We start from the raw sequence: 27396 nt of genomic DNA, 5'->3' as shown, positions 1-27396 counted from the left end.
TGGTTTCTCTCACCGCACTTTGGGGTCTCTGGGCTATCATCCTGACCTGGGGTTTGGTTTCACTCACTCCACCTTGTGGTTTCTGGTCCCTCATCCCACCTTGGGATTTGGTTGCTCCCCCCACCTTGTGTTCTTGGGTCTCTCACCCAGCCTTAGGGTTTGATTTCTCTCACCGTGCCCAGTGGTTTGATTTCTCTTACACTGCCTTAGGGTCTCTGTTTCTCACCCCACCTTGGGGTTTTGGATTCTCTCACCCCACCTTGGGGGTATCAGGCCCCTCACTCTGCATTGGGGTTTGATTGATCTTACCCCACCCTGGGGTCTCTGGTCTCTCACTCCGACTTGGGTTTGGTTTCTTTCACCCCACTTTGGGGTCTCTGGGCTCTCACCCTGCTATGAGTTTTGGTTTCCCTCATCCCACCGGGGAGGTCTCTGTTCTCTCACCCCGACTTGATATTTAGTTTTGCTTAACCTGCCTTGGGGTCTCTTTTCTCTCACCCCACCTTGTGGTCTCTGGGGTGTCACCCACGTTGAATTTTGGTTTCTCTCTCCCCGCCTTGGGGTTTCTGGTCTCTCATCCCGCTTTGGGGGTTGGTTATTATCACCCCACCTTGGGGTTTGGTTTCTCTCACCCCACTTTGGGGTCTCTGGGCTATCATCCTACCTTGGAGTTTGGTTTCTCCCACCCCACCTTGGGGATCTCTGCTCTCTCACACCACCTTTTGGTTTGGTTTCTCTCACCCTGCCTTGGGGATCTCTGCTCTCTCACCCCACCTTGTGGTTTGGTTTCTCTTACCCTGCCTTGAGGTCTCGGGCTATCATCCCGCTTTGGGGTTTGGTTATTCTCACCCCACCTTGAGTTCTCAGGTCTCTCACCCTGCCTTGGGGTTTTGTTTCTCTCACCCCACCATGGGGTCTTGGGTCTCTCATCCCACATTGGGGTTTGGTTGCTTTCACCCCACCATGTGGTCTTGGGTGTCTCATCCCTCCTTATGGTTTGGTTTCTCAGACCCTGTCTTGAGGTTTGGTTTCTATTCCCCCACCTTGGGGTCTTGGTCTCTCACTCTGCCTTGGGTTTTGGTTTCTCTTCCCCCGCCTTGGGCATCTCTGGTCTGTCACTCCACCTTGTGGTTTGGTTGCTCTCACCCCTCCTTTGTGTCTCGGGTCCCTCCCCCACCTTGGGGTCTCGGCTCCCTCACCCTGCTTTGGGGTCTGTTTGGGCCTCACCTCCCCTTTCCTAGGTACCCAGAGCCACCAGATACCTCTGTTCTCTGGGCAGTGCTCATCGGTAGAAATTGTCCAACTTGCACCATCTCTTCTGTTCCTTTTGGGTGTTGTGTATCTGGCAGAGCTTGCCGTCTCTTCCCGCAGGCTTCTTGGAGGACCTTGGTGCGGGCATCCCAGTACGCCGGTTGTCCTCTTATCTGGTGAAAGGAGCTCTGCCTTGCTCCTCTGGTTCGGGTGCTTCCAGCTCCTGGTCCGCCAGGGCTGTGAGCGTTTTGCAGGATCAACCGTGATATCATTAGCCACCTCTTCCTGCCACACCTTCCACACTTCTCAGGCTCTGCAGGTATCTCTTCTTTCTGTCTCTAATGCCGATTGGCTCTTTATCTGTCCCTCTGTTAGGGGGTAGACTGTCCCAGTGTCCCCTCGTTTTAGGCAAGTACTATGCATATAGAGAGTCAGAAACAATAACAGCCATTCTTACAGGACGTTTTAAGTCATCACACAGTTTAAGTCCCCACATAGACAACACAGATATTGGGATCTTGAGAATAGGGAGGATTACTAAAATTCCTTTCAGGGAATCTCCTATCCACAAGGGGGGGGACAACCCAGTGGGATCCTGCTTCCCTCTTCCCTAGGGGGCATTAAGCTTAGTGGGCTCACCTTCTTAGTCCTAAAGGGGCTGGCTCCCCCTGGGGGAGAGGGGACAAATACCCTGGATTTGTCACACTTCTTACTGTTCCGGTATCAGAACCTACACAGAGATCTGATATTGCATCTGACCGCCTAATGTTCCGGTACCATGGCACACACACAGCTCAGACACTGTTCCTGACCTACTGTTCTGGCACAATGACTTGCACACAGCTCTAGTTTTGCACCTAACCGCCTAGTGTTCCAATACCAGGACTCTCCCAAAGCTCTGATATTGCATCTAACCTCTAAATGTTCTAGAACCAGGACTCGCACGCACACAGATCTGGCATTGCAGCTGACTTCACCCATTTCCGATAGCAGAACTCGCACAGAGCTCTGGCATTTCACATGACCTCGTACTTGTCCAGTCGCAGGACTCACACACAGCCCTGACATTTAAACTGACCATCTACTGTACCAGGACTCACACACATGTAACATTGCACCTGACCGCCTATTATTTTCTGGCACAAGGACTAACACAAAGCTGTGACATTGAACTTGACCTTCTACTCTTCCGGTACTAGGCCTCACACACAGCTCTGATATTTCACCTGACCTCTTACTGTTCTGGCACCAGGACTCTCACACAGCTCAGGCATTCCATCTGACCGCATAGTATTCTAGTACCAGGGCTTGCACAGACATCTGACACTGCACTTACAGTATAGAGACACACCCACAGGTTTGGCATTGCAACCTGTTTCCTACTGTTCCAATATCAAGACTTCCAAACAGCTTTGACAATGCACCTGATCTCCTACTGTTCCAGTACCTGCACCTGTCTCGGGAGGATAGCTCAGGGGCAACGTGCTCGCCTTGGAAGCAAGTGACACGGAGCAACACAGGTTCGATCCCCGGGTTCACGCTTAGAAACCTCTGGGTATGAAGAGCGTTATAAATAACCTATCATATCATATCACGCAAAGAACTGACACTGCGCCTAATCTACATTTCAGGTAGTAGGACTCTCACACAGCTCTGATAATGCCCCTGAAGCACGACCTCACTTCAATTCTGGATCAATCCCATTGATTGATCACTGCGGCTATGTGCACAGTTGCATCAGTGCATCCCGTTCCCCATAATGAGACCCCTCTCCACTTAAATCCTACAGCACCTAGATAGGTAACCTAAACAGCGCATTCTACTATCACAGCCCAAATGCCAGCACACCCCTCCCTCTGCCGATGCACCTCAGTCAAAACCATGCAGGCATCAGAGCCGCAGTCCAGCAGGGAGGTCTGCAGGATCGGCCATTAGAATTTCTGATTGCAAGCCAATATGTAAAATTAATTTCTGACCTTGAGAAAGTCTTCAAAATTGATTCCCTCGTACACTTGATCTGGCGTCTGCAAAAAAGAACAAGCCAACGGCAAATGGAATTAAAAACTTCTTTGTGATAAATTCAGAGCACGGATGCCATTAACATACATAACAGTCTCAGATCAAACGTTTAAAGCATCGCTGCCATCTTCAGAAGCTTGGCAGACAATACCACGATGCTCCCTGGTCCAGTCAGACCTTGTAAATCGCTGGCAGCCCGGGCTTTGGTTCAGAACTTCCATTAGAGAAATGAAGCGATTACACAGATAAGTAAAGCCCTCTTAATATGGAGGCAGGGCGAGCATAGAGCAAGATGGCCAGGAGACGTGGAGCCATATAGGATCAGAAGGAGTATAGCAAGGGTGCGCTTTCTTTCTAAAGTGGAAGTTGATGCTTTTAAAAGATTAACAAAATAGTACACAAATGCACGAAGAATGTGAACAAACACAAATTGCCGTTGTCTGATCTTCTGACACCTACAGTTAAAGGTGAATGGCATACACACAGCCAAGAAAATATTTGGCATACAAATGCCAATTGGTGACCATGCAGGCAAATGTAGCTTGAAAATCGAGTTGTGCTCCGTGCACATGTACATCCAAAGACCTCTCTGCGGGTGGCTTCTAGCACCGCAGTGAGCTCTAGAACAGAGTCTTTCAGAGATCTCTGGATCCACTGCTCAAGACAGCTGGGAGAAATCCCATTAGTTCTCTCAAACAATTCAAATATTGCCCATAAAGGATCAAACTGATATCCCCTATGGTATTAAACACATTACAAATGTGCTTGATGAGATCCACTCTCTAAATAAACCTCACAGAATATCTTAGCCAGGATTACTGTAGTGTAAAAGCCGCAGTCCTAGACAATGAAGTAAGGGTGCAGCAGGTGTGCCAGCCCCACTTTCTCTACAGGCACTTTACTTGCCACTGGTGGAGTCTAACCTTTATTCAAAATGATCTGCCCAGTACAAAAGGCCTGCTGAAAGCAAGCTCGGGCATGCATGCAGAAACTAGTCCATGCTGCGCAACAGCCAGGAACCTCCACTCGTCCAATGCACAACTCATCAACAAGGCAGCAATTATTCAACGGCAGATCCCTGAAAGTACAGGACCCAAAGTCTGGAACCCAGCTATGAAGGTGGACCCAACCAACTGCACTTTGAGGAACGCCTCAAGGCAGAACTGTTCAGAATGTTATTCGACTCAGTACTCCTAGTTTTCTGGGGGGCACCCAAACAATGCTAAAAGGGGTTTGGCAACTTGTGTATGCTTGATCTCTATCTGCGTAGCAATCACAAGGGTCTGCATGGCGATAGAAGGCGCTCTATATAACTTTCTAATAAAGAAGGTTGGCAAAGTTGTGCACATCTGTTATCAATAGGCCAAGACAGTATAGCATTGATGATATTCATGACGTCTGTTGGCCTCCGAGCAATAACTTGCTAGGCCAAGATAGTTATTTGATATACATCACATGTATAGTGGTTGCGTGCATGCAGCAACATCTAGTGAGGTGCCTGAGCCCACACCAGCTAGCTCCATTTTGTGATTGATTGAACACTGTCCAGGTCGGTGGTGTTGGACTGATGCTGAGTACTGTAATGAGGCTGGAGGTCACTGCTCATACAATAGCGTGTTATAATGCAACTAGAGCGTGTGCAGTGGGAGATGAGTCTGAGGTGCTTGTAGACACCATGATTGGGATGGACTCAGGGCACAACAGCCGTGCGGTGGGACTCACAGGTAATAGCGGAATTCAAGTCCTGCACCCGTCTCTATCTCTGACAAACGCAAACATCAGCCAGTGTGCCATCTGCGGGCCATTTGGAGCGGTGTCCGGACATTTGGTCGAAAGACATTTGGTCGACCGAATTTGGTCGAAAACCAAATGGTTGAATTTTTTTTTTATTTATATATATATTTTTTAGGTTTTGGTTTAGGGAAAAAAAGGTTTTTTTAGAAAAAAAGGGGGTGGGGGGACCCCCCCAACCCCTCCCCCAAAAAAAAGAAAAGAAAAATTCAAAACAAATTCGACCATTTGTCTTTCGACCAAATGGTTTCGACCAAATGTCCTGTCGACCATTTTTTTTCGACTAAATGTCTGGTAACCATTTGGAGCATGTGTTGGCAACCTGAGTGTAGGATAGATAAAAAAGACTACTCACTGGGTGGGCTAGAAAAACCACAAGGGATTAGCAAAGTCAAGGTGGGCCCAGAATGAGAGGGCACAAGGAGCAGCGTTGCAAGCCGGGGCAATTGACAGGAAGGTAAGCAGAGCTGCCATTAGGGCCACGGAAACAGAGAATGGACAAAGGGTCATAGCAGCAGAAAAGAGAGTTCAAAGGGAACCCTGGAATGCAGGTATTTAAACACAGACAGGTGGAGGCACATTCCAAGTTCCCTGATTGGCTGAAGAACGAGAAACATGCTCCAAATTAGATTACATTTTGGACCTGTGCTTGAGAGGAACACTAATAATACACAATCTATAACAAGGAAAATATGTTGTCTATGTTTGGTAGATGTCAGTTGCAATTGTTGCCTTGAAACATTAGTGCTCACCTTGTGCTCCCACACTGTAGCAGTCAAAGTTGTGGCAGATCCTTTAACTAAATCCAATTATGTGTTGATGCGCAAGTTGGCAATGCGGTACAAGTCCTTTCATCGCCTGCCTGTTCATCCCCAGGCTTTTTAACGTGCACATTCCATGGAATGTGCTCATCGAATTTTTTAGGGTGGGGTGGGAAAGGGCAGATAAGAATTTGGGCGGGTGGGCAATAGCAAAAAATAAGTGTGGGAGGGGCGCTTGGGGATTATCCCCCCAAACAAAAAAAAAACATGAGCACATTCGGTGGAATGTGCACGTTAAAAAACCTGGGGATGAACAGGCAGGCGATGAAATGACATGGAACTGGCAGTGATGGCTAAAATACTTAGTTTGACGAACTGGAGTGGTATGTTACACTATGCGGCCTCATCAGAGCACAATATTTATCTTTGTTGGGGCACAGATATGGGGGCCCAGTCTGAACCAATGCACGTAAATCCATCTCACCCTTGCCAACTCTTTTTTTCTGTTGTGATTCCTCTTCGCATTAGCATCTCTTTCATGTCATTCCTATATATCTGTATTACTTACTATGCACAGAGCATGCCTTTATATACGTCTAATTTAATGTTGCATATTGGCACATCTAGTAATTTCATTTTTATGACATAACTTTTGTATGTTTTAAAAATAAATCTTTGAATATTAATTGACAAGCAAAGGCGAATTTGTTGGAGTTCTGTTTCAAAATGATTCCAAATTATGTAGGTTCTAAACACCAATTTATCCTACTGCTAACTGAGACACATGTGTTTTCAAATGATCAGTCTTACTGGGACTTCCGGGCAGATAATATGGGACAGATAATAGGGGGGAGTTCTTACCATCTGCCCGACACAAATGCTTGCAGCTTCCATCATGGCACCATCGGCAATAGACCTTGCTGCCTCCTTCCCGATGTGTGGGTTCCCTGACAGAAGCTCCTCCACCACCTGCAAAATGGAGGACACAAGACTGTATTGCTTACTCTGGAACCCTACACCTGTTGGTTGTTTAGCAACAGAACAAAAGGCGTGCATGAAACCTACATGTCTGTATTCCTCGAGGTTGATTTTGCCATCGTTGTCTGAGTCGTACATGTGGAATAGAACTGGAAAGATTACAAAAAAGGGTTAGTTATTTCACTTTTTCTGTACTTAGTTACAAGGTTGGATATAAAATGTGCCTTTCTTGGTACTCCAATGTGATATTCTGAAGGATAATATACTTTGCCACATTGCATGGGGGCTACCATGTAGGTATTGAATGGGTGATGTGATGAAAAGCAAAGGTTCACACATATTTCTGGGTTGAATCGCCATATGCTGTGTGTCCTTTCAGACAGTCCAATAGTATCACTTTCACCCTTGATCCAACACTCCCACCCGTCATTCATAGTGTTGATGTACTTCCACAGCCAGGCATGGGGGAGTAATGACACGTGCATTACCCTACACCCAGGCACCAACTAAGATGCCACACATGTGCATTATATGCCTTAACTAGGGTCAGAGCTGTTGGGTGGAGGGTGTGTCTGGTGAACAGAGGTGGAGTATTATAAAAATACAATAGACAGGGCCTTTTTTCATAGTATTCGCGTCAGCTCCTTTGATTCTCAACATGTGGCAAGATTACAAAGCAGCAAACGCTACAGAAAGATGGCATCATGGATCGGTCAGCGGACAGTTTGTGCAAACAGGGCATCTCTGTGGCACTTCTGTTGAAAGCATAGTACTTGCAGAAAGCTGACCTGCTCATTGCAGTATTCATTCCATGTCTTTTTAAGTCAAATGAAAATGTCTACTACAACGTCAATCCCTCATTGTGTTGTCCCACAGTTTGGATTTTGGATGCACACATTAGTATAATTTATTTAGTTAGTGTTAGGGGAGTTTTCCTAAAGTCCACTAGAGGTAAGACTTAATAAAACTATCCCAATGGTATACAGGTCCCCAACTCTTAGTATCAGTCTGTACTACTCATGGAACCATGGTAGAGTGGCAGAGCAGTCAGGCTTATCATAAGAGGACAATTTCAGCTGTAGGTAAGTACACTAAAACCAGTTAGTAAAGCAGATCAAAGAAACACTTACACCAATACATTTATATAAAATATATATTTATTATAATTAAACAAGAAATGTCTTATAATAATTAAATAATTGAACCAATATATATAGGAATAATTGTAGATACTTTTCAAATTCCCCGGCTTAGTTGGTAGTTTCTCATGGTTACTATTGTTACAGAGTTTGACATTACTGACATTTTTACCGTATTATCGGTATTGCCCTGTACTCGCGCACAGACAAAGACATACAGTAACTGTATTTAGTTAGCAAACCACATAAGATAAAGTCTTTTTGGAAGGAACACAGTCAAACAGTAGCAGAGCTTAAGGTTTTGGAGACGGTTTAGAAGCCAACTAATGATTTTAAATTTGAATCCCTAACTAACAGCAAAAGTCAGTTCGTAGGGAGCTTAAAGTCTTACGAACCAGGGAAACAGCCAAAGTTCTAGTGGATACTTTCAGTCTCAAGTTAAAGACGCTAGAATAACTGACACAACTTTGGAGACTCGCAAAAGGGACACAAGTCGACAGTTTGGGTCAGAGGTAAGAGTGGACACCGTGGACACCTCTACGTGCACTGCAACACTGTGCAGTGCTTCTTCAATCAAGGTAAGCAATACCTATACACCCCACAGTACCTTATATTAGAGGAAATGCTTGTGGCTGGATTCTCCTCAATGTAGCAGCGCTGGACCCGGTCTTCGGAGAGCTTGGCCTCGTGATGAAAGGCAGGACTATTAATGGGATCTCTCAGCAGCAGTCTCAAGGGAGGACCTCTGGCACAGATTTCATCAGCTTCTCTGGGCAGTCTGCGGGTTTGGCACCTTTTCTGCAGCACCAACAAAGGACACACTTCCTCCAGTCAATCTTCTTCGATTCCTGGAGTCCTGCACTCTAGTGAGGGAACTTAGATGAGTCAGATTGTGTCTCTGAAGGTTCACCTGGAGCTCAGCAAAGACTTGCATGGATTTGGCCTTGACAAGATGATGCACTAAGATTGGGTCAGAGGTCACCTGGTATTCGCGGTCTGCAACTCTGGAACGCCACAGCACCTCGGGAGATGGATCAGATTGTAGGTCGTCTCAGGGCTGGTTGGTCCAACCAGCTAAAGGGAAGGAGTAATCCTCTTCAGAGTTCCTCTGTCGCATAGAAAATGGGGTCAGGACAGCAGTGGTCACTTCACGGTGTTGCAAAGGTTACTTCAGTTTCCAGTGGTCGAATTGCCTTTCACCTCAGGAACCTCACCTTTTATTCATTTTCAGCACACACTCCTCTGTAATCTCTCTCAGCAGTTTACAGAAAGGGGCAGGTGGCTGTCCAATAAGGACAGCCAGACCCCCCATTGGAGCTGGTTCCATTCAGGCACTCAGGCAGACAAAGAGCAGGGGAGTGAAAAACTCCTCCCCCCACTTCCTCCCTGCCAAGACACAGTGGAGCCTAGGCGGAGACACCCAAGGGTTCCAGCCAAAGGCAAAACACACACACACACACAGAACTCCCCCTCCCAGAATGGTAGCAGAAGGCTATCAAAGAACAGCCACGCTAGAAATGGCAAAGAAAGAAAGGAGCCACCATGTTAGTACATAGGTGACCCTATTGTGCACAACCGGGACTGTGAATACAGTCTGCGGTTGAAAAATATAACAATAGTCGGTAGAACATGTCCACTGCCACCAGCGATAACTAGAGTTGCATCTATGTGACTAAAAAGTCACAGGAGCAGAGAAAAGGGGGATACTAAGTCTTCCCTTGGCACTCCACATAAGGTGCTGTGTGCCAATCTCTCAGAATATAACGTTTTTGGAGAGATACTATCCTTAAGAATAGTAGTAAGTAAGGATAAAGAAATTATCTCAAAGGAGAACCCGAGGGGTTCCCAGCACACTGCCTATAAGGAGTTGTGTGCCGCAAAAATAAAATACAGATGCCTTAAAAGAGATATGCAGGAAAGTAGACTCCATAGAAAAAGGTAAAATACAGAGTTCCAAAAGACAGAGCCTGTAAGAATGAATGAGTGGAAAAGGCTCCACTCATTCTGGATATGAAGAGAAAGGTCCAGAATTCCAGCAAAAGGTGCTGGGGGCCTCCCTAGGAGAGGGGATGAAGCATACACTTTATAAATCTCCCTAACAGTTAGAATAGTGCATTATTATTGAGTTTGCATAATTTAATGTGAAAAATACCGTGATTAAAATATCAATCTTGTAAACCAAAAGATCACATCTTTTTTTCTGGTGTCTGCAGGCGATTTGGATAACCATCTGCCTGACTGATATGTCAGTTAGGGTCATTCTCAACTGATCATCTCATAAGCAGAGTCATTTCCTTCTTTTCACAAGTAGATAAACCCTTTGGCTGGATCCCAAAGAGAGAGGTCTCTGAAAGTGTCATGCTCATCCTACATCGGGCGAGCGAGAGAGCTAGAGTGCCCTAATTTTCCAGATTGATAATCTCCTTAATTCAGAATTTGGTTTAAAATATCTTTGAATTGGAAAACAATACTGATATGGAGAGACGTTTTATGGGGTGGATATTATTTGTAAATTAGGTTTAAACCTTTTTGTACAAAATACAAATGGGACCCTACACAGGTCACTAGACCTGAACCAAAGGCCCACAACGTTTTTCACACATATGAGTTCATGTTCCAGTTCTTACTTTAAATTACGTTGAATAAATCTCACTTATTCTTTCCCTCTAATATTTTCTTACTGTCCCTTCTCCTCTGGCTCACCCTAGTATACAGTGGTGCGTAGCCTATCTAGGGTGAGGGGATAGTGAAAGCGACTGACCCTAAAATCTTTTCTGTGCACAGATTTAAATAGACTCAGAAAAACGCCACTGTGTGTATAGCTAGAGATTTTAAAAAATGGGTTGTACCGGGATGTGAGCACAGGAGGAGTTTACAATACATGTATTTCTACCTGCATATCTGTTTGGTTCTAAAAAACCAAACGTTTTTGTTTCAACTTTAAAAAGGCAACCGTTTTCTGGGTGTCTAGATGTTTAACTAGGCATCCCTTGCATAGATGGTTGACCGGTTTCAGTGGTATTCCATTGCCTTCATTCCTGTTTATTTCATATTTCAGTTAATCTCCTACTTGTCTTTATTTTTTCCCCTTAGACTTTTTCCAATTGAAATACCTTCATACAAATTTGAAGTCACACGGTTCACATGATGATCCTTACATGGATGCATTCAACTGTTTTTGAACTGCTCTGGCAATTTGGCATTTCCGTTCATGGAAAGATTACTATATAACTGGAAGTCCTACCATTTTAAAATGACAAGATGGTGAACTTATTTACAAAGAGAATTTCGGGTTCCACCATACAATCATATATATGAAACCTGGACGCAACGTGAAAGCAAGTGATGGGGACCTAAATTGCAGAAATATACACACTCCAAGGCTACTTCTTAAAAGTACTTTAAAAAATCCAGTTTTATTTGAGGCATCACAATGGACAGGAGAAAGTGTAAAATAAAACGTGTTTTGCAACCCAATGGTTGTTTGTTCATGTATGGCTCACTGATTATGCTAATCACCTTATATTTGAGAGAAGGAATAGAGATCTGAAAGCTCTATGGTTTGCAGGGTCCTTTCTCACTGTCAAGGCCTCCACGGCCAGATTCTCTGTCTAGAACAGGCCAAAGAAACGGAGGCCATATCTTAGTGTTGTTGGTAAATCACTAAGGCTTTGTATATTAAGCCAATTAGTCGAAAACAAGACAAACAATTTTAACTCCATGCCATAATGCACAAGTAATTTACAAAATTGTTTCAAATTACTGTCTTTTTGAAATGGGGTAGTTCATTTACTGAGCACAGTGCTCTAAATGTACCCGTTATTATTGTTTGTACCTTTTCGGAACATCATAGTTTATTTACTGAGCACAGTGCTCTAAATTTACCCGTTATCATGACTATAAGTGTGACTCCTCATCAACGCGGACCAAGTCCTCCTTGTCCCTTATAATATAGCACCTTAATTTTGGGTTGGAATATATACATATTTGTTTGTTTGTTTTATTTATTTATATAGCGCTCCAGACCCAGAGGTAAAAGGGCGCAAAGGAAGTGGTTACAGGATACATTATATACATTTTACAGGTTGTACATTTATACAATTTGTATGTAATAAGCACATTCAAGGTACAAGGCAATATCATTGAGCATAAAAGAGATTAAAAAAAGTGGTCAATGTTAGTTTTTGTTCAGTAGCCAACTAATGACACGTTTTCTGAAGGATAGAAAAGTGTCGAACAAAGCCATGCTGTACCTGCAGGAGCACTGGCCTCATCATCTTAGGATGTAACATATATATATATATATATATATATATATATATATATATATATATATATATGGGATACATTACTCACCGTAATCGTATTTCTGATGCTTGTATCTGCTTAGATTCACATGCTGTGCATAGGCCGACATCTAGTGGAAGCTGCAGAGTATTACAGTTTGTTTTTCGAAACTCAAAAATGGGCGTCGACACAGGGCGTGCCAGTAATACTATCCCTAGTGTGACGTCAACTGTACCCAATATCCCTCACGCGTCTAGGATCCTCAGATTGTATTTTTTCTGACATGAGGTAGCATGAGGAGTAGCGTGAGTACAGATAATCCAAGCAGATAGATAGAAAGGTAAGACTACAAGCAACCATGCACCTTCTCTAAGAGGGGAGGAAGGGTGGGTCGCATGTGAATCTAAGCAGATACAAGCATCAGAAATACGATTACGATGAGTAATGTATCCCTTCTGAGGCTTGTGGAATCTGCTTAGATCACATGCTGTGCATAGATTAGCAAGCAGTACCTGAAGAAGGAGGTGGGATGTGAGAAGGGTCATGAGCAAATAAGTGTCTTAGAAACGCTTTTCCTACTTGTGTATCTTCCTTGGAATGGGTGTCAATGCAGTAATGCTGAGTAAAAGTGTGAATAGAGCTCCAAGTAGCTGCTTTGCAAATGGTGTCAAGGGGTACATTTGCAATGAAAGCCAGAGTGGCCCCAATGCCTCTAGTAGAGTGGGCTCTTGGCGTGAAAGGCAGAGTTCTTTCAGAGAGTGAGTAACACAGCTGGATACAGTTAATAATCCACTTCGAGATGGCACCTTTAGAGACGCGACCCCCCTCTCTGCCTGTAGCTACGGAGACAAACAGTTGATCTGTTTTTCTTAGCGGTCTGGTTTTATTTACATAGTAGAGGACCGCCCTACGCACATCTAGGGTGTGTAGTTTCACCTCCGCCGAGCTTTGAGGGTCCTGGAAGAAAGCCGGAAGCTTGATGGACTGGTTTACATGGAATTCTGATATAAACTTAGGTGAGAACCTAGGGTGTGTGCGTAAAACCAGTTTGTCTTTATGGACAGTAAAGAAGGGATCCTGCACTGACAGAGCCTGAATTTCACTGACCCTTCTTATAGAAGTAACAGCTACTAAGAAGGCCGTTTTATAAGTCAGGTGTTTGAGACTGCTTTTATGCATGGGCTCGAAAGGGGGTCCCATGAGCTTGGCTAGCACCACATTAAGGTCCCACCCTGGTGGTGGGTTTGAAATAGGAGGGTGAAGTCTCTTTACTCCTTCCATGAAGGCTTTAACTACTGCTACTTTCCACCAAGAGACCTTGCTATGGGAAGTGGTGTATGCCAACAAGGCTGCCAGGTGTACTTTCAGTGAGTTAAAAACCAATCCTACATCTAGCAGATGGAGCATGTATGTAACAATAGTGGAAGGAGTGCAATCAACAGGGTTGATTTGTCTACTCTGGCACCAGATGACGAACCTCTTCCACTTGTCAAAGTAACAGTGCCTTGTGTTTGGTTTCCTAGATTCCTTTAGGATGTCCATACACCTCTGTGGTAAATTGAGATGTCCAAACTCTATGACCCCAGGAGCCATGCTGCCAGGTTCATTGAGTTGGGTTGCTGGTGCACTGTTTGACCTTGGTGCTGGGACAGAAGGTTGTACCAGGCTGGAAGTTTGATGGGCTCGCACACCGCCATCTTGCGTAGGTGTGGGAACCACGGTTGTCTTGCCCACATGGGAGCAACTAGGACGAGCGTCATCGATTCTCTGTTCATCTTGTTCACCACTTTCCTGATGAGAGGAGTTGGTGGAAAAGCGTACGCAAACATCCCTGACCAGTTCATCCACAGGGCGGTCCCCTGGGAGTCTGGTTGGGGGAACCTGGATGCAAATCCTGGGCATTGTCTGTTTTCGCTTGTGGAGAATAACTCTATAGTGGGGAAACCCCACTGAGAGAAGATATCTTCCACGACCTCTCTGTGTAGAACCCATTCGTGCTCCTCTGGGAGGGAGTCTCTGCTCAGAGCATCCGCTAGGGAATTGAGCTCCCCTGGAACATGTTGTGATGACAGGAAGATGTTCCGACTGAGTGCCCATATCCAGATTTTCTGGGCAAGCTTGGACAGATTTGGCGAACGAGTCCCTCCTTGCTTGTTCAGGTAGAACATGGCTGTTGTGCTGTCCGTCCGGATTTGCACTGACAGGTTTAGTTGGTGGGGCTCGAACGTTTGAAGCGCTCTGAATACTGCCAGAAGCTCTAGCAGGTTGATGTGGTTCTTAGCCACTGAGGGAGACCAGAGACCCTGAGCTGTGTGGTGGAGATGGTGAGCTCCCCACCCCGTCAGACATGCATCGGTAGTGACTACCGCCTATATCTCGGGATCGTAAAAGGGTTTCCCCCGGACAGATTCTCTCTTGTCCACCAGTGAAGGCTTTGTACAAGTGTTGGCGAAACGACCACTAGATCATCCCACTGACCGCTTGCCTGAGACCACTGTTTCGCCAACCATTCCTGCATGGGACGCATGCGCAGGCGCGTATGGGGGACCAGGTAAATACATGACGCCATCATGCCCAGTAAACACATTGCTTTGCGTTCCGTTATTTGGCGACCGGACTGATAATGCGGAATTTGCAGTAGTATATTCTGAATTCTTTCCTCTGAAGGAAAGGTCAACCCCTCTTGAGTATCTAGGATTGCTCCTAGGAACTGTTTGGAGGTGCTTGGCACCAGGCTTGACTTTTTCTCGTTGATTGAGAAGCCTAACTCGTGGAGGAGGTCGATAGTCCTTTGAATGTTTGTCCTGCAAATTACTGGGGTTTCCCCCGTTATGAGCCAGTAAGCATCTTTCATATCCAAGGTTGCCATGTAATCCCCCTTTTTTAGGAGGGGGATTACCTCTTGTAGCGTAGTCATACGATACTTTTGGGGCTTGACATACTTGTTGGCAGGCCGTAAATCCAATACTGGGCGCGTTGTCAAATCTTTCTTTGGCACAAGGAAGTAAGTTGAATAAAACCCTTGTTTACCTGGTGTCCCGGGACGAGTTCTATCGCGTCCTTTTCTAGCAGAATGGCGATCTCCTCGAGTAGAATCTTCTGATGTTCTAAAGAGTGTACTCTTTGTCTTGGAGGATGGTTCCGGGGACGCTGCAGTAGTTCTATACAGTACCCTGTGGATACTGTTGACAGCATCCATCTCTCTGATGTGATCCCTTCCCAAGCCTGGGTGAAGTTGGAAATGCGTCCCCCTACTGGGGTAGCGTGAGAAGGGACCCTGAACTGAGCGTCACTGCTTTGGTGGAGGTGTGCCGCCTCCCTTGCTGGGGCTGCCTCTGCCTTTACCACAACCTCTCCTATTACCCCTGCCGTAACCCTGGGTAGACTGTTGGCTGTTGTTCCACTGTGTACCCTGCCCCTGGGAATAGTTAGATCCTCTCTGGGAATTTTGGCCGTGTGGGCGACGAAAATGGCTATTCCCTCTGTGGTTAGGGGGTTTATTGGTTAACTGGCCAAGGGACTTGAGTGTCTCATATTCATCCTTGGCATTCTTCAGTGCGTCTTCGACCGCCTTACCAAACAACAGATCGACTTCCACCGGTTTGTCCAACAATGATGCCTGGGATTCTGCCTTAAAACCAGACTGCCGTAACCACGCATGTCTCTTGATAACAGTGCCTTCTGCTATCAATCTACCTGCGTTGTCCGCGGCGTCAAAGGTTGCTTTCAAAATGCAACCAGACATGGCTCTACCCTCTACAGAAATCCGAGCTAGCTGGCCCTTTAAAGGTTCAGGAGCAGACGCAATGAGTGCCGCGATTTCTTCCCACTGATGGCAGTTGTAGCTGGCCAACAGGGTGGTGGAGTTTGCAATCCTTGCTTGATAGGCGGACGTTGAGGCTACTTTCCTGCCGAAACCATATAGTTTTTTGCTCTCCTTGTCGGGAGGAGCTTCGGACGATGACAAGGGTGTTCCAGCCCTCTTACGAGTGTTAGTGACAACTAGGGAGTCTGGCTTCAGATGTCCTCTTATATAGAGAGGGTCAGACTGGGCTGCCCTGAAAAGTTTTTCAACCCTGGGATTGACTGCTCTGGTGAGGTTCGGGTTCACCAGGGACGGGTCTATTCTTCGCTGAATGGACTTAAGGATCGGGATGGTCTGGGCAACAGGCCTCCTTTCTCCCACTAACTCCTCTGCGAAGTCCCTCTCCTACTGGACACCGTGGGTGTCAATATGGAAATGTTCTGCTACACGTGCGAGAACCTCGTTTAGGAGGGGTTGGTTATCGACAGGGGAGTCGGTAACCGGGGCTTCGTTTTCTACCGGGGAATCTACTCTGTAGGTTTCAGGGTCTTCCTCTTCCTCTTCCTGGTCCTCATCATCCCCATAGTATCCCGTCCCGGTTTGCTCTTCTACCTTGCCAAATTCTTGGTCCTCACCAAAGGAAGCCTCTCCTTGATACAGTGAGTACGGTCCTGAGTATGGTTGTACCTCGAAGGGGTCTGTAGACCTCATCGGTGTTTCAAACCGGGGCTTCTTACTCGGGGGGATAGGATCATTAGAGCCTGAGGGTGTCGCCCCTTGTGGATCATACAAAAGCAAATGGTCTGGATTTTTATCGTAAAAATCAGCCAAAGAAGACATCCTTGACATGACCCTATCTATGTCTTCACTGGACCATTTTTTGGAACTGGGAATGACTCTCTCAGCAAGTCTCGGGGATTTATCTTGAGTAGATTTGGTTTTAGACATATCAGCAGACCTGGTCTTGTCTGTCTGTTTAGGGGGAGTGGTGTGTTTCACAGGTGTGGAAGAGTGCAAAGGCTGCTTCTTCTGCTGTTTTCCCCCTTCCCCGTGAGTGGAAAAATGTTTTCCCTGTCCTTTTGTGGCTCCGCAGGTTTTCGACGCCTGGCGTCGAGGATCGGGGGTAGGGTCCCTGTCCTTCGAGCGTGGGGCCTCGCTGATTTTGTCTGCGGGCTCTGACTCCTGGAGCGCGGCCTGGGGGTGGAAGTCGTCTTCGTCCTCCGACGATCGAACTTCTGTTAGCCTAGGGAGCGAGGCACTCTTGGCAAGAGTGGATGATTGCCTGGAGTCGTGCAGCGATCTCGATCGAGAACGCCCAGAGGACACCGAATCGGACCGTTCTGTTTGTGCCTCTTTCCGAGAACTCGACGTCGTCGAGTCTCGGTTGGACTTTGTGTGTTTAGTGGGTGTGAAGCGCTTGTGTCGCCGGGGGTCTTCCCCATAGCCGCCCTGCCGGATGACCTTCCGAGGTCGGGGACTTGCGCTCGGCTGTCTTTCGACGCTGTAATGCCCTCGCCGTCCGAAAGTACGGCGTCGCTGCCGTCGCTGAAGGAGCCCTCCGCTGACATGGCCGCTTGCCTGGCGTGGTGGGCCCAACGCTTCGTCGAACGGTCCTTAAGTGTCTTAGGTTTAAACCTACTACACGCTCTGCAGTTCGCTTCGGGGTGGTCCCTCGGCAAGCAGAGGTTGCACGTGGCGTGCCTGTCGACCCAAGGGTATTTGCGATTGCACTTGGGGCAGAATTGAAAAGGGGTACCCTCCATACGCACCTTGAGGCAGCGGGCTATTAAGTGTAGGAAATGTATAAGGTGTACCTATATACCAAGAGTGTAGAGTATGTACAACCCCCCACTCTCCCTACTTGCAAGGCTGAGGCCCGAGGCCTTCCAAGGCCCGGGCCGAGGCCAGAGGCCTTCCGAGGCCCAAATCCGTCGTGCAGCAGCCGACGGTCGATTTCTTCTCCAGCCGGCGTCGAGTGTCGAAGTTCGACGTTGGGATGGGGAAGGATGTAAATAAATTAATATTTTAGCAAAAGTATGGCTAAGGCCAGGGGACTCCGCAAAATGCTTCCGACCAGTATGGCGGAAAAAAACAATCTGAGGATCCCAGACACGTGAGGGATCTTGGGTACAGTGGACGTCACACTAGGGATAGTATTACTGGCACGCCCTGTGTCGACGCCCATTTTCGAGTTTCGAAAAACAAACTGTAATACTCCGCAGCTTCCACTAGATGTCGGCCTATGCACAGCATGTGATCTAAGCAGATTCCACAAGCCTCAGAAATATATACATAGAGAGAGAGAGAGAGAGAGAGAGAGAGAGAGAGAGAGGGTTTTGACATAGCCTAACAATGAATTGATACAATTATATGTTTGTAAATATTTACAGATTTGTTCATGTTACGATAGCAACAAGATTGAATACCAATATTTTGTACGATAAAGTTCAAGATGGACTATTTCAATTTAGACTTCATTACCTCATGTTAGAGTTGAGCACACTGCATATTCTGATGCCTTGAAGAAGTTTGTTTTTGCATGAAACATGTGCACACGTAGGCATTTGATGGATGTTTTTGAAGTGGCATTTGTTTGATGGTTTTGTAATTGCTCTTTGCCTTGTTGGTGCAAGGTGGATACGTTTTGTGTGTACGGCCATAATCTACTCACATGTAACAAAAAGTAGTTTCATGAATAGGCTACTGCACAGAAATAATAAGATTATTTACAAAATAGTTCCTTACTAGATGAGTATTATTTGGGCAATGAATCAGTAATTTCAATGCCGAATGCAATCTTTGGTGCAAGTGCAAATACCAGCATTATATCCTCTTTTTCTATACTTGGAAGTCACTCTTCATTCTAGCCACACCTCATATTTGGGCATTTTTATTGCACATTGACTGCATCAGGCATTCACCGGCACCAGCAGGTATGAATTTAAGACCATTGCAAGCCTATCTTTTTCAGTGACACTGATACGTACAGACAAGGTGAAGCAGCAGATCTAAGACAATTGTGTACCAACCCCAGGCAACCTAACTTATATGGGGACCGAATTGTTTTTGTAGTACCAGCAATCAAGATCTTCTGTCAGCCCACTTATTTTGTCAAAAATAACACGTAATTGTATGGATTTAAAAAATGCACTCCAATAGCTCACATGTGAACGACTGAGGGTTGTGAGTCAGCTGCGCCAAACGTGCATTTGTCCGTCTAATTTAAAATGTGCCCTTTATTGTGTCGTCTGAAGTCAAGCCATACAAACCCATGCTGTACCTGCAGGAGCACTGGCCTCATCATCTTAGGATGTAACGCAGTGACATTGTAGCATACCCTAATGCCGCCACTCACACTGCGGGAATGACTGCTATCTCCCTGAATGGGGGTCAGCAGGACTGTTTAACTAATACTCAATCCATATTAATACTGCTTTTGGTACCTTTGTCATATTGATTTTTACCAAAAAGAGAAGGTTTTTTTGTAGCTTTTTGAAGATCAAAAGGGACAACTTTGGCCACTGTGGGGACAACTTTGGCCACTGTGGCCTCTATTGATATATGTGCAAAGGGTGTGAGTCGCTTTCCTGGGTCTGAGCTCTCATTATTGATTATAATTGTCTGGATAGCTGGTGGCTGCAAGGGGAGTTGTAGAGGAGCAAGTGGACGCATTCTCCCTAGTCAACGCCCCCACCCCCACCCTATTGGAATGACAGACGAGGAGTCACACTTGGGAACCCATGCACAAGGTTATGCAATAAGTCCATACCAGGTCAACCATATGAAAGACGATATGCACTCAGGCAGCCGGTCAGAAGATACCATCATGTTGAAACACTGGAGGAAAGCTACCAAGAAGGATGTCCCTTGCTGAGTTTCCGGAATCCAACCATGAATAAAATGGTGCACGACATGGATGTACATTAAAAAAAGTCTAATGACAGCAAAAGAATGTCCCAAAGAAGATATATGAATCTATGTTGAGACGAAATGAAAATACTTGAGGAAAATTATGTAACTAGAGTACTAAGAAAAGTATGTGCTCCGTGATACAGTACGTGTGAACTCAAAGAAGAATGAAGTGACCCCCTGGCCAATAATTGTCATTATGCTGAAACACGAGGTATAAAGAATACATAGGAGCTTGCTTATGAGAGGTATAGATTCAACGTTTAGGATGACGATTAGAAGAAGACAGACGATTGCTTATGTCAATCAACCCAGTTACCTCAAAACACAAGTCCAGGATATTAAATATGGAAAGACGATGAAGAAGCTGTTTCACCCCTGAAGAATAAAGGAGTACATTGGCTTAAAACCAATAATGCAATTTTGAGAGATGAAGGAACAGCATGAAGGGAGTCTATGAGCAGACCATGTGCAAGGACATATTTCCCAAAGATTAGGAGGAACAAGAAAATGTACTGATGCCAAACATTGGACAATTAAAAGGGCATGAAGTCAATATGGGATAGGGTGAGCAAGTCTCTAAAGGACAAGAGGAGCAAATGCACACAGCCACATGTTCTGCTATGACGAGAGCCTTGCGATCACATGAGTAGAAGTAGCTCAGGGTGTGTTTTACAGATAAGAGACCGCCATTGAGGGAATAACATGCATATATTCCATAAATAGACATAATCCCTTAATCTAATCCCACCCCTCAATAGGTTTTTGCATTTTGCCACGTAGGATGACTTCATAGACGGCGCATCTAGCATTATATAAACTACAAATGTTCGAAAGGATAGTGTGATCATGAGTCAATTTGATAAGAGTTTATTCACCCTGCTTTACTTCTTGAGATTAAAGCAGTATGTTACCATCTCCTTTGAGTTTGTCCTGTTATTTGCTGTGAGATATTTTATTGGTTATTACATCTAGCACACAGATGCTTCAAGGTGCTAGAGCACAGAATGATACACAGGAACTCATGCCAGGATTCCAGACTAATTAGCCAGTGCAAGAATTTCAGTCCGCAATCACAGTGTGTCCTGGATCGAAATCAGGCCGCCATAGAGAAATTTGGCAAACTGCTGCATCTTTGAATTTGCAACAACATTAACTTTTCAAATTACAGTACTTGGGCGACCTTGGCCGCATCTTTACATGAAACAAGAACGGTATTCCATTGTTGAGAGCCCTGAGGAAGACCCCATTGGGTTGAAACACGTATTGGTTGATACTTTGTAAAAAATTTTAGCACTCACCAATAGACATGATTTTGTGTTTAGGGTATATTTCTGGCACAGATTGAAAGTGACTAACACACCTGGTTCTCTATATGAATATATGTTTCGTGCTTGTTTGGCCTTTGAAGGGAAATCAGCAATCACTAATTAACCCATATTGGAAGGATTTTCATTTGAAACAGGGATCCTGGGTATTTCCATGTAGGACAGGTTAGCCGTGCCATACAAATGCACCACAACATATTTCCAAGCCAGATAAATCCAACACTTATGTCTGCCCTTCGTGTACTAAACATTAAATCTAGAAAGAGAATCGGATGGTCCTAGTCATTCAGTCCTGAGCACTTTTAGGTATGTTCTTGTCGCGAAAGTCAAATTAAGTACTTCAAATGTTTGTCAAACAGAAATCCTTTATTTTCCTTCTTAAGAGTTAATTCAGATAGTTTTGAAATTCCCTCGACACGTGTTTCCCCAAGTTCATTGGTTCTTCAGGAGGGTGTGTTACATTTCATAAACATGAGTTTGTTTCAAATGTATTGTTTTTCATACATTGCACTATTCTTTCACCATTTGTCTCCGTGTGACTATAGGTAAAGGTGTGCTCCTTCTTTAAGTTCGTAGGATTTGAAGATTTCTAAAGTTCCTTTTCTATTCACGTTTAGTAGTACAGTGATCGCATAGTAATCTTTGAGTAATTGGATCGAGCTTCTGTGTTGGCAGTTTGCCTTCCTTCTTTCGGTAATGTTTACACGGGGCAATCTCTTCAGTCTGAGTGATCAAGTCATCCCTCAGCAGCACCTAACACATTACAAATAAGAAGACATTCATATTTACTAATCCAGTTCGCCTCATAGCTGTTTTTTAGGCTGCATAAACATTAAACCTAGTACATATTGTAATGTTACTGGTCTTGTACAGTGCCCTTCTGCCACTATTGATAGGCTTTGCTGCACTTGGCTCTGTAAGAAAAGGGGGGCAGGGCGTAAGAAAGGGGGACAGGGCCATGTGCTGGACTGTGCAACAATCGCAGGTGTGGAAAAGACCTGAGGACATGAAAATAAAGGGGATCTCTGAAAAAACTAAATAGAAATAAAGAATTAGGGGAGAGAGGATGAAAGAATACGAAGCTGTTTGCTTTGACAAGTGTAAGATCCCAATTATGCAGATATAAGAGTTAGTGGGATTGCTGAACTGGACCTCATATTATTCGCGCAGTGTTGCACGGGAGGTGGGGGTTCTATTGGGGCGTAGACGGCAGAGAGGAAGGAGCAAACATCAGTGGGAAGATGGAGACATGACTTCACACATCGGTACTGAAACTTGTCTGGCTTTTTGGGTCCTGTTCTTGATGCCAGTACGCCTTCCTCCACGGTCATCTGCCGCTGGAAAGGACCCCATTGGAATGTTTAACTTGCAGCTAAAAATACTTATCCCAACTATGGGCCATCAATGTGCTTCAGAAGAGAGAACGGGGGTATGAAGCAGATAACTTGAACAATAAGAATGCACAAGAAACAGAAGGAGGATGTGGCGCTCTTGAGGCTTCTGCAAACGGAGAGCATGTAACTGTATTCTTGCGACGGGTGTCTCAACCCCACTGACAGCTTGTCGTTCCAGATGGTGAAAATATTATAAAAGGCTGCCTGGAGCAACTGATCTCGGACCGCTTGCTCTGCAGGAGAGCATTTTCTTTTTGAGGCCTCGTTGAGCATTGAAGCCTGGGGTGAAAGTGTGCAGCTAGAGGTGGGCGGCTTAGTGCACTGGGCATGAATGGATGACAGTGCAGTGTGTCTCCTAATCACTGGAGCCAGGAATCACCAGCAAGGAAAATGGAGGCAGGATTGCCCGTTGGAGGTGAGAAGGGCAAGCGAGAAACAGCCGCTGGAAACCTGGCACTGCTATATCAGTTCAAACAGGAATCCCACAAATAGAGAGTTGGGCAGGAGATCTGGAGCACCGTCTGGGGATAACAGTTGGTGACATCCGTATTTTACTAGCGGTGTAATCTAGATTAGGATTTATGTTAAACATCTTGTCTAAGTGTTTTAGGTTTTGGCGAAGGTTCCAGTCTCGCTATGACTCTGGTATCATCCCTTCCATGGCTGTTATCCCCATCACAAAGTAGTCACTGTGAATAACAGGGGTCTCTGGGTGAGATCCAGTCATTGGGCTTTTGTTTCTTTGCAGCAGTGGTTAGGCTATTGTGCTTTCTTTTTTTAACTGGTTGTTTCACCAAAGTTCAGCCATTCTGGTAAACACCATTCACCCATCAAAGAAGGTATGTGATGGCTTGCTGAAGGGCTTCAAAAAAGCGAGTGCATTAACCACTAGCTACCCCCCTCTAACACACCAAAGGAGGCTACTTATCAGAAATTATCCTCAGAGTGGAAATTTCATGAGATTATATCTGCCACCACGATCAAGGTAGTAAATCTTATATTTGCCTCAATTTTTACTCATCCTATAGGTTACCATACTGACACATGGGCGCCATGTTAACAGTGTAACCTGCTTCTTAACCTACTGCGTCCTGAAGACACTACTGATGAGCTTTTGACTGCAACAGTGCTGTCTTCTGCCCCAGAAACACATCAGATTGTAGACGCCATTATACCATGGTTACGTATAATTGTAATGTGATTAAGTCACACTATTACTAACATCACGCAAACCAATTAATGCTTAAAAACTGCTTATACATTAGTGTGAACAACAGCCATAAATGTGAAGTGGTATTCTCTCTCTCTCTATTGTTCTCGCAAATGACGAACACTGTATATGGTTTTTTATGTGTTTTTTACTGTTATTTTTGGAGTAAATAATGATTAAAATATGTTAAACATACTACCTTGATCGTGGTGGTAGATATAATCTCATGAAATTTCCACTGTGAGGATAATTTCTGATAAGTAGTCTCCTTTGGTGTGTTAGAGGTGGGTAGCTAGTGGTTAATGTACTCGTTTTTTTGATGTATCCTTCCTCACATACCACAGCCCCCTTTACAAAAAATTGAGGAAACTTTTTTGCTCACAACACTTGTTTATCTTGCTGAAGGGCTTGACAGAGCCCAAGACCCAAAGATGGTCCGACGCCGCACAACCAGCAAGGATACATGTACACGTCTATAACACTCAGTTTTGTCATCTGTTTTTCGCTAGGTCTTGGCGATGATCTCCTGATGAAATGCAGAGTTGGCATTGCCAGTAGGGAAACAGGGATGAGGCTTGGCATACCAGTGCTTCTGATGGACTCTTATGGCTGGGCTGGCATCAATCACACGCTAGGAAGAAGAGGTGAGCTGCCTGGTGTACTCTGATTGGAGAGAGCCTTTGACTGGCCTCACAGGGAATGATCAACAAGTCATTCATCATGCCAACTCCCATACACACAAGATAGATAGAACGTTTCATGCCATTCAATTTAATTTACCCTAACACCCACTGCCCACACCACTGCATGACCCTGGGCTCTAAACTGGCATTAGTGAAACTACAACAGACACGTCGTGGTAGCAGAAACCTCAGGCATGGTAAAACAAAGGCGAGAATAGACATTACCGTGGATAATTGCCTGTATGTGGCGATATACAACAATGCAGCGGGGGTCACCTTTACTGAATTCTGTTTGTCTAATAAGTTTCACCTTGTCTTGCGTCACACCTGGGATCAAGAAGATGCACAAAGCCAACTTTGATATAACCCTGTAGGTGACCATTGAAAGACATATTTCTATTTAATTTCCAGAGTTTGGTCCCCATTGTTATACACAAAGCTCGCAGATGCCAGCAGTCAATTACCTTCTACATACAAATGAACTGAACGTCGACAAACGCAAGGCTGCTAGAAGACCTCACCGCGTCTCTGTGAGGGAGCAGCCCCAGCCGTGCAGAAAATACTTCCCTGGCTCCTCAGGGCATGGCAAAAGAAGATGCCCCTTAAGAAGTCACTAAAGACTGGATTCTCACACTTGGCATCAGGGTCCAAGCAGAGTACTTGAGGGACTGCTGAGAAGTAAGCTCGGATCTGATCTCAGGGAAAGCCCAAAAAACACAACGATTTAGACTGCAAATGACCACCATAAATAAAGGCATGTGGCGATGAAAAAGCACACTGAGACAAAGGTCATGACCCAGTGCCCTCTCTCGGGGGACAGGCCTTGGGGTTACAGCGAGAAACGACTTATAGGCGACCATTCAGTGTCATAAACGATAACACGGATCAAGAATTGGGCACGGGAACAAGATGCATGGCGCCAAAACGGCTGATCAGCAGTGAATGAAAATGCAACAAAACAGGTTACACAATGAGGCAGTAAAATGTAAATATTGTGGTGAGAGTGAGGCGAGAACAACCCAAGCAAAATGCAAATGATGTGCCCAACAAACAGAAGCAGTGACGCAAAAGCAAAGGAAAACAACAAAGCATGCGATAGGGCCCCTCGGGCGCAGGTTCCTGCTTCACAGGTGGGGCCGCACCTGCATGCGCTGAGACCGGGGGATGGGTGCACTGCTGTGCTAAAAGGCTGTAAAGTCCTGGAGGGCAGGAGAGAGTTGCTGAGGGTAGCAGGCTCAACACATGTCCTTATAGGGATTTACTTCATTCTTTCCCCCATGTCAACCAAGTAGCGGCCTCCCTGATGATACATTCACCTTAATCACCATCCGATTTCGTGCTGGTGGCAGGGACGTCATTTCACCAAAATGTCAGGGGCAGCAGAAGTGATATCACACGACCCTTGACCTCTGATGAAATCACAGGGAGTGATGTTAATGGACCCCACCCCGAAGTGATATCACGGGAAGCGATGGAACACAGCCTTTTGCCCCTTGACAAGACAGGAAGTGGCATCACATATCATTGTTCCTAAGTACACTATGAAAAATATGGTTACAATATCACTATAATGTGGTATACATTTCATACAAGAATGGATCACCATCGTTAATATCAGTGTGTATATGCCCATGTTACCAAATTACTGTGGACGCAAGCAGACGTCTAAGGCCAAATGATAATGGTGTGTTATTATATAGCACTTATGCTTAAGCGCTTTATATAGAACAAATATACATACAGTATCACCCAACCCGTGTTGGTATTCATGTATCGACCTCAGAAGTATGAAAGGCTGAGGTGTTACTAATCAGTGACTCACCCCCTGAAGTGTGCCTGAAATAAACCTTTAACGAGTCTAGCAATTATTGCATAGAATTCCAGAAAGACAAATTATTTGTTCTCATTCTTTGTCATTTAGGGTCAAAGCTAAAGGTGTTACATTTGTGGAAGCCCCTGTTTTTTTTTAAAGAGGCCTGAACAAGAAAGCAAGCCACCTAGCCACTCCAGAAACAAAGAGCCACATGGCGCTGGCCACAGCCCAGGAGTTTACTTTTAAAAACAATTGGCAGCTGCGAATCCTGGCGACCACCATATGACGTCCCTGGTTGGAGGTGTTCTCCTAACAGCCGTAAGTCAGCTAGCAAAGATGAAAGTATCCACAGCTGGCCTATTTACGGGCTGCAGAGTTAGCGCCTGGACTAGGGCCTGCCATTGTTTTGGAATAACCGAGACCAGGTCATTGCTGTGCGCATGTGCAGGTCGTACCTGGAGAAGGGGTTAGGGATGTGATGAGAAGAAAGGGTAAAGGTGTGTTGCAATGCTTACATCTGAGCTTCTCTTTTCTGCAGTGGCAAACCTGCTCTTCATCCATCTTCCCCTCCATTGGCCGGAAATAGGACATAATAGTTAGAAACTCTTCAAAGTTGATCTCTTCTGCAAACCCACGCGTTCCTGTCCGCAGGTTCCTGCAAGGCGGACAAGAGAAATCAAAAGCATGCTATGCAACCTTCTCACCAAAGACGGGTCACAGTGTTACACATCGCCTTGTGCACAATGGTTAACCCCGGTAATGAACACAGGCCTTCACCAGGATGAGGTCCTACTGACTGTGTCTGGAGGACCACATAGCTTTAAGTCGTCAAGGATAGGCTCGGCAATTCATAGGAAGCTGTAAGTCATTAAGGCCTGTCGCTGTTTGTATGGTCAGACCAGGTAGATATCCTTATAACTAGCACTAGCAATATGCTGCTTCACAGTATTGCTGCACCCTAAGCCAGACAGTTCATGGGGGGATCCCCTTATCGGAGGAATTCCGTCTCAATTAGAAATCCACAGGCC

General features: G+C 45.4%; 1 protein-coding gene across 2 annotated transcripts in view; it reads right to left on the bottom strand.

The window, feature by feature from the left end:
* The window catches only part of TESC (tescalcin), a 414921-nt gene that overhangs the window by 20613 nt on the left and 366912 nt on the right, over nucleotides 1-27396 (bottom strand). The window contains exons 4-7 of one of the 2 annotated variants that reach the window (XM_069619210.1): nucleotides 26884-27023; nucleotides 6888-6949; nucleotides 6684-6791; nucleotides 3228-3275 (exon numbers count right to left, since the gene is read on the bottom strand). In XM_069619210.1, the coding sequence (XP_069475311.1) occupies nucleotides 3228-3275; nucleotides 6684-6791; nucleotides 6888-6949; nucleotides 26884-27023 (358 nt within the window). The remainder of the gene's footprint in view (nucleotides 1-3227; nucleotides 3276-6683; nucleotides 6792-6887; nucleotides 6950-26883; nucleotides 27024-27396) is intronic. The other variant, XM_069619211.1, reaches the window with a different exon arrangement.

The sequence above is a fragment of the Ambystoma mexicanum genome, chromosome 10 (assembly GCF_040938575.1).
Source record: "Ambystoma mexicanum isolate Mex_15411 chromosome 10, UKY_AmexF1_1, whole genome shotgun sequence".
Classification (NCBI taxonomy): Eukaryota; Metazoa; Chordata; class Amphibia; order Caudata; family Ambystomatidae; genus Ambystoma; species Ambystoma mexicanum.
The sequence above is the reverse complement of the archived record's forward strand: the minus strand, read 5'-3'. Positions and strand labels throughout refer to the sequence as shown.